The sequence below is a fragment of the Coturnix japonica genome, chromosome 5 (assembly GCF_054131305.1).
Source record: "Coturnix japonica strain WE chromosome 5, WE-NBRP24, whole genome shotgun sequence".
Lineage (NCBI taxonomy): Eukaryota > Metazoa > Chordata > Aves > Galliformes > Phasianidae > Coturnix > Coturnix japonica.
This window is the reverse complement of record NC_140667.1, coordinates 39411310-39419508: the sequence shown is the minus strand read 5'-3', so window position 1 is coordinate 39419508 and position 8199 is coordinate 39411310. Positions and strand designations below refer to the sequence as shown.

At 38.6% G+C, this 8199-nt stretch overlaps 1 protein-coding gene across 4 annotated transcripts in view; it reads right to left on the bottom strand.

The window, feature by feature from the left end:
• Positions 1-1519: 1519 nt before the first annotated feature.
• The window catches only part of TSHR (thyroid stimulating hormone receptor), a 45797-nt gene continuing 39117 nt past the window's right edge, over positions 1520-8199 (bottom strand). For 3 of the 4 annotated variants that reach the window (XM_032444990.2, XM_032444989.2, XM_085549314.1), the window contains one exon: positions 4170-7526. In XM_032444990.2, the coding sequence (XP_032300881.1) occupies positions 6116-7526 (1411 nt within the window). In that variant the 3' untranslated portion in view covers positions 4170-6115. Of the gene's footprint in view, positions 7527-8199 lie in introns of all 4 variants that reach the window. The other variant, XM_015865237.3, reaches the window with a different exon arrangement.

Below are 8199 nucleotides of genomic sequence, written 5' to 3'. Positions count from 1 at the left end.
AAATCAGAACAGTGACAAATCAGTAACAAACTCAAGTTGTGCGGATTTTTTTATCTTGTTTTTTTTTTTTTTTTTTTTTTTACTTTGTTACTCATTATTAATTGTGCTTTTGCAGCTCGCAGGAGCAAAGCATTTCAAGATTTTGGCAAAATCAAGTTACACTGATTGGAAAAACGGTATTTTGATTTCTTCATGGTTTTATTCTTTAACTGCAGAAGTATGAGAGGATAAAAATCTTCGGATGTTAGCATAGCCTTTAATGTACCTCCATTTAACTTCAACTAGACATCATTTCTTGCAGCTTGACTTAAATCTGTTAAATTCAAGGCCAGTGTTTTGCATAGGTTTTGTTTTGTTTTCTTTTACTAGGACTTCTGTCTGTTAGAAGTCTGGTCAAAGACTGTAGGTGTTACTGCTTACAGTCAGAGCAGGTTGTGTCAGTTTGCCCTTTTTTTCTCACTAATGAGATTATGCCAAAACCACTCTAATCCTTTCAGGGCTGATGACATCTCTGGTTATCTGCAGTTTATTTGATGATTATTGTTTGTTATTTTTTATTTTTTTATCTTTATTGTGGCTATATAACAATCAGAAAAGTAGTTTTATGACAAACTTTCCCACTTACTTTTGTGTGACATGCTTGTGCAATTAAATCTTTTTGCATGGTAAAATATGCCTGTCCTTGTTTAAATTGAAAAAGGATAATCTGGAGGTCATACAGGGAGAACAAATACTGAAAAATACACTTGGCTTTCCAGAGGATATTGAGTTGCCCAATAGTTTCTGGAGTTCAAAATCCCCCCTCTAAAGACAGATACAGGTGAGCTGGTGCTTTAAAATGCCTTTTAGCAATAATTATTGTTTAAAAATGCATCTGAGTGCATTTGGTTTACATTTTCAATCTTAGTTCAGTTTTGTACAAAAAGTTACTGAAATTGAATACAGCAGATATCTTGTTCAATAAAATGCACTTCAGTAACAAATGCAAAACAAAGCCTATTGTAAACAAAACCTTTAACCACAAAAGTGCAGATGCATGATTTCTGTCTAGTTAGAAATGCTTTTCCTTTGCTAGAGGTGCCATACAAAGCAACTGCACTGCAGACAAGTCCTCTAGACAACTGGAAGAGGAGACGCGTTTGGTTTCCCAGGAGAGATGGGGTTCTGCTTCTCAAGGTGCAAGAGTCCACGCGGTACTGGAGAAGATTTAAAGCCAAGGTGACGTAAGTATATCCTACCTAGCAGACATAAGTTGATGGAGGAAATTGTTTGGACTGACAAAATAAGGAAGGTGATATTTCCTATTAAACCACGTTTCTTCCTCAATTTTCTAAAAGAGATGTTCCCATTTCTCCTAGGAATCTTGTTGTGAGGTCCCTGCAGATAAGGCTTTGTGTCTGCCTGAGCAGCACCTGAAGATCTCACACAGAGTTTTTCCCTCATAGGAGCAGCCTGAGTGCTGGTGGTGTGGTCAGATTCTTCGAGTAATGTTTTCTGAGAAATGGTGTGCTGGGGAGCAGAGAAGTTTTCATCTCGTGGAGCTTCTTGTAGGTTTTGTTCTGTCTTGGGTTTCCCATTGCTTAGAAAAGTCAAATTTTGGAGATTCTTTCTTGGGCTTGCCTTGTTGGAGCTTTTAGCAAGATTAATAATAGTAAATAGTTGGTGCCAGGAATAATATTTCTGACAAACTGTTCTCCATGAACATTAAAGCAGCATCTAGTAAATTTTCCTGTGTGTGCCCAGAGATAACAAATTGCTTCATAAGTGTGATGATGCAATACCAGTGCTGAAAGCTGTTTGGTTAAAAAATGTATTCCTGTTGCAGCCAATTCTGTGCACTTCACGAGTTGCTTTCAGTGGGGCGCAGAGAGGAAGCAAGGCACCAGGTTGCTTTGATGTCATACCTTTAAACAGGTCTCTAAAGTCTCGCTGAGGTGTCTATGAGTGTGTTGCCTTGCAGCTTAGATAAACTAGGCAGTAAGTATGTGTAAAATGTAAAGTGGCTCTTCATAGAGAGCACAGGATTTCTGGTTGGGGAAGGAGACTTAAAGAGCTTCTGGAAAAAGGAAACAGAGAACACAGAATAAAGTAGCCAGACCTCTTTAAAAGTTGAGATAGAATGCAAATATGCTTAGCTGTATAAAGAGAAGTGTATATAAGGAACAAAAAAAAGTCTAGTGCCTTTTGTGGGAAAATGCATCAGCCAGTGTTAGCTGCCACTTCTAATTCTTTGATCAAAATATACATAATTGCTGGATTTCACTGGAAGTCAATAGCTGACTAAAAAGAATTAAACTGTTGTTTCCATAGTTCCCTCTAGGCAGCAGCAGTAGTCTGTATATGATTTAGGGAATTCTTTGACTGCAGTCAAACTACAGACGACATTGTACAAGCAGCACAAACATAACCATGCAGCTGTTGGGTATTTCATTGACACAAGCAGAGTTAGTTTCAAGGTGACTTAATCCTGTAGAAGATGGGCTCTTGGAAGGAGCAAGTTTAGGATGGCCCAAGTGAGTTCCTGATTCTATGCTGTATTTGATGAGACTTTTATTTATTTATTTTTTTGTAATATATAAATAGATATTATTCTCAGGGTAGAAAAGACTGAAAGTTACAAAAACCAAAGCTTTCCACAGGATTAATATCCTATTGAATCTGAGGGCCTGAGATGATTTGAAATACTGTAGGAATTCCTATGAAGGTGTGTACTTGGTGTGTGCAGAATGGGAAAAGGAAGTTAAAATTGATGGGTTCTGCTGAAAAAAAAAAAAGCTCTGTGTATTGACTTCATGGAGCCTCCATTTGTTGACTTTCACATCACTGTAGTCATACAGAAGTAAGTTGGGCCAGATAGAAGTAAGTAAACAGGTAAAAAGTGTTTCAGATTTGATATGGATGCATTATTGAAACACTATGAATTACAAGTCTACAGTGATGTCAGAGTATCTTGGTGTGCGTCACTGAGAGTTCTTAACCACCTTCTGTTCCAGGGCATGATAATGGCCCTTCACAGATTGTGCCTTAGCCCACAAACCCTACATCAAAGTGCAGTACAGCGTATGCTTACAAAATCTCTACAAAGAAACAAGGGAGTGCTGCTCAACAGAAAGACATGGTTAGATGTCCAGCTAATCTGAGGCCTTAGCCCAGTTTCAACCGTGAGCCAGAAACCAAGCAACCTGGAAGGAATGTTTGGTTAATTTTAACTTGTAAGTATAGGTCTGATCAAATCAAGCTCCACTTTTCAAGATTTTCCAAAGACTGTTCTGTGAACGTTAAGTGTATCAATTATCTGGCAGGAAAGGAAATGAAAGTGCATTTCATTTTTGTTAATAAGCCAAAATGCAGTGGTAGTGCATTGAAAATTACTTCTTATTATTACTTGCACTATTTTCAGATTCTGGGATTCCACAGCAGATTGTGCTTTTCTTTGACTGTAGCTGACACACAGTGGGTGGCATCTTGTTTGCTCATTGAGGAAAATGCATCTGTCTTCAGATGGAGAGAAAAGGGCAGTACTGGTCAGCTACAGACAGTTTAAATTGCTCAGAGAAAGCTCAAAATTCTCACAACTAAGGCTGCAGCTCAGCTTTGCAGCTTTCTTCTTCACTCTGTTAATGAAGAAGACTTTCACAGTGCCTGCAAATAGAATCACAGAAGTTTATGTGGAGAAAATAGAAGCATTCTATGCTTCTATGCGACTCACAAACTGGATTTTTACATTCTGTTCTTCCATCTGAAATCCTAGGCAAGCCCAGAAAAGTATGACTCTTGCTATTACTGTGCAGGGCTTTGAGAGGACAGACAGGCTCTTATAGCAGGTGCTCTTACTTCTGATCCACAGTCAGATCCACTGAGGTGGTGTTGTGAGCTGGGATGGTGCTGCTCTCCACTCAACTGGCTTTTAAATTACAAGGGCACTATGATCAGGCCTGATGAAGAAAGGTACAGTCCAAATTGCCTTTGCAGTCTGAATTGGGGATCTGCTTGAACATAAAAGCAAGTGGCTGTAATGGAGCAGCCTAAAAGTCCGTCTGTGCAAAAATCCTGATTGTGATCAGCTAATGAGTTGTTGTAAGAGAAGCAGAAGATCAGGCAGGCACGTGTGCTTGCCCCAAGCACACCCACCCATCATGCAATTGCCAAGCAGAACAATGAGTCTTAAGTTCAGGAGAAATATTCTTTACTTCTTTTGCAGGAAAAAAATTGCTTAAAAATTCAGAAAAGCTCTCTGGGCCTTTTACAATTTCAAACAAAACATTTTATTCCAATACTCTGAGTTATTCCTGAGGTATTCTAGAGGGGGAAAAAAAAAAACCAACAAAAACGTACTTCATTCCAGAAAGAGTACATCTTGCTAAGACATTTAAAAGAGCAAGTATGTCAGGATATAAGCAGAAGCAGAATGGCTGAAGGAGCTGACCAGAGCAGAAATGTGAGAATATGTCTATAGGATACAACTATTTACAAGTAAAAATCTGGCAAATAAATTATTTAAATTCTACTGCCTGGATGTTTCCCATAGCTTTTAAAATATTTTTATCAGCTTAAACACAATAAAGGTTATACAAGACAAAAAAAAAAAAAAAAGAAATCTAGTTTTCTTCTTAAAGGCAATATCACAGAATCCTTTCAATTGACAACAAAGGGATGGGAGGTTAAAAAAGTTCAATAATGTATAAATACTCATCTTCCAAAAGTGACTGCAAGTAACTGCATTAATTGAAAAGCATTCTGCAATCAGTTCAACGTACCACATCTTTACAATTTCCTGATTTCCATGAAATAAACCTTCTAGTTTAGTTTAAGGTAAAAATAAAAATAGTCAGAGTTCCATATAAACACGAGGAAAAACATCATTACTTTGAGGGTGCCAGAACACTGGAACAGGTTACCCAGAAAGACTGTGGAGTCTTTCTTTGGAGATTTCAAAACCCACCTGAATGATTTGCTTGCCATCTACTGTAGGGAACCTGCTTTAGTATGGAGTTGGACTAGATGATCTCCCGAGGGCCTTTCCAACCCCTACAATTCTGTGAGGATAAATATGGGCAGATTCATGGAATCACAAAATGGTTGTGGCTGGATGGGACCTCTGGGTCCATCTGCTCCGACCTCTGCTCAAGAGGGATCAACCAGAGCAGGCTGCCCAGCACCATGTCCAGGAGAACATTGGAGATCTCCAAGGAGGCTTCACACCTCTACGGGCAGCTTGTGCCAATGGTCAGCCACACATACAGCAGTGAAGTGCTTCCTGATGTTTGGACTAAACAGGACTAGGGTTAGGTAAAGAATGAGGTGGTGTTAAAATTTACTACAGTCTTAGGTTTTAGACAGCAAAAAATATGAAGATTATTAACTTGATTGGGTAGGCTGATCTTCAAAAGAAATTCAGACTAAAACAATCTCCTATTCATGAAAAAGTGAGAGAAACCGTGATAGCAAGAGATTTTTTGTAACAGGCACGGACAAATGCCCAAGTTTGTCATCAGTTATGGATTGCAGTACTGACAATGATATTTGCCTTTTATCTCTACGAATGTAATGTGAAGAGGCCTCTCACCCAACTAAACCAAAAACTGATGAATTGCATGTCAGGGTGGTAGAGGCAGAAATAATTTGTTCCATTTTAGCTTTGGTTGAAGTTTTAGGAATTTGCACTTAGAAGAAAAAAACTGAATCATTTCACACATAGCCAATTGGCATCTGCTATCAACTGATATCTTAAAATATCACTTTATCTCTACAATTACATTCTTTTTCAGTCATAAAAGTTCCCCGACATTTTATGCTTGGTCTCCTTCCTTATTTTCTTTAGATGAGGGTACATTTCATAGTTGCTGTCTTTTTCTATACATTATTTTTCCTATATATATATGTATATATAACTTTCCCATCTATTTCCAGCAAAATAATTGGAACAGCATCTTGTGACCTGCACTGGTGCGAATGTGAAACAAGAAGTTTCAAGTGAAAGAGTTGTCTTTCAGAAGGTACATCAGCCATCACAAAGGTAGGGGAGGGGAAAACAGGCAGAAAATGTACACTTCTTGCTCCTTCTGCTGTGTACACAACAACATGTTGACCAAATTGTGATTTTGAGACTGAGACATCACAGCTCAGTTTGCCTGCATTCTTCCACGAGAATTTGGTTTTGCATTGTCATAGCAGGAAGGTAATCATTGACTGGGTCTTGGATACTTGTAAGAATCTGACCTATCCCTCGGCTGATTCTCTGGCCGTAAGAGCCGCTGCTGTTTTTGCCTGAGATTGTCTGACCTCTGTAGACTTGAGCCTGATGCTCACATATACCAAACTTGCTTAGGAGAATAAACACATCTCTTCGGAAAGCTTTGGTGAAAATAGCGTATAGAAATGGATTGGCACAAGAATTGAGTGGGTAGAAAAGTACCAGCAAAATCTTGGAATTAGTGACCGTTATCAGTGGTTTGTTCATGATAGCAGATAGAGCATGGAAAGAGATAGGAGCCATGCACAGAAAGTCAGTGAAAATCAACACAGCCATCCTCTTGGCAATTTTGGTGTCTTTGTCTCCTGACTTGTACTGAGGGTTTCTCACAGTGATGTAGATTTTTATGTAGCAGGCACAAATGATGACAAAAGCAATAATGTTACATATTAAAACAAAGACAACATAGGCTTCAGCCACTGGTGTTTCAGTGTCCATAGGTAAGCAGATGCTGACTTTGCTGTAGCTGCTGACTCCAACCAGTGGCAAAAGGGCAAGAAAAAAGCATGAGAGCCAACCTCCCAGCATGATAATCAAAGCATGCCGGAGGCGGATCTTTCGATTGGGATGCATGGCAAAGGTGATGGCATACCAGCGCTCCAGGGTGATCACAGTGAGTGTGTATACAGAAAGCTCACTAGCAAAGACTGTGAAAAAACCTGCTGTGTTGCAACCAGGCCCTGTTTGCCACTCTATAGCATGATTATAGTACTCTGACCTGGTGTAGAGGTCCACTGAAGCAATCAGGAGAAGGTATAACCCCATACAAAAGTCAGCAAAGGCCAGGTTGCACATAAGAAAGCGTGGTACAGTCAGTTTGTAATGGCTGGTTAGAAGGATAAAAAGGACAAAAACATTACCTACGATAGCCAGCAAGTTCACAAACCATACTACAATCCTCAGAAACTGGTATCCCATTATGTCCTCACAGGGGTTAAACTCATCAGGCTCTGGAGTACATATTACATCCTCACTGCCTCCACAGACAAGGTAGTCATAATGACTGTCAAAGGCCTGCACGTCTTCAGTTTGAGGGTTTTTGAGCTCTTGGCCAAACCCAACATTTTCTTCCCCATGCTCTTCCAAAAATATATAATATTGGGAATTTTCATGGAAATTTCTGAACTTGGTGTTTTTGTCATAAACAGTATCAGTGCGGTCTGTGTATTCTTCTGCATAATCTTTGTAAAAGGGTCCTCTGATACCTCTGAACGATCTTCTATTTCGAAAACTGTGACTGCCAGTCTGGTTACACATCAAGTACTCCAGAAGTCTGAAAGAGGACAGAAGGAAATCACCACTGTTGTTTACAGTTTGAGGTGAACAAAGGGAGCACTTCAAAAACAAATTACTAAAGGAAAATGTAGCTATAGTAATGAAATCAAGTCACGTATTTGTTAGCAGAACAAATAAAAAGCCTGAGAATTTCTGAGATCAAACAAACAGAAAATTCGTTATCAGAATAGCTGCTTTTTTTTTTAGTCTACATCTTTCTTTTCTTGGTGGCTATCAGATATACTCAGGAGAAAGTTGGTCTACCAACTTCTATAATCACTCTTACTTCTTGGAATCCACATTCTTAGTGGTTCACGAGACTATTTATAACTTTCTAGATAACACACAGTATTGTATTTCTTTTCATTTTTGCTCACAAATCATTTTTTTCATAGAACTTTAATAATTATCAGTTCTGTTCAGTGCATCTTCTCTACCTTCCTTACAGCTAACTACCAACATAGTAGTTGAGAATGCTGTACATCATGGTGTCATGCAACTGCATTTGTTATCAAAAATGTATTTTTTACTAGAAAAAAAGTTGCAATTATATCTTTTTTCTTTTCCTTATTTTTTTTTTTAACCTCTGTTATCTATCATCAAATAAGCTTTAGCATTTTTCATTTCCAGTTGTTTAGAATTTGAAGTTGCTTACAATTTGAGATTGCCTT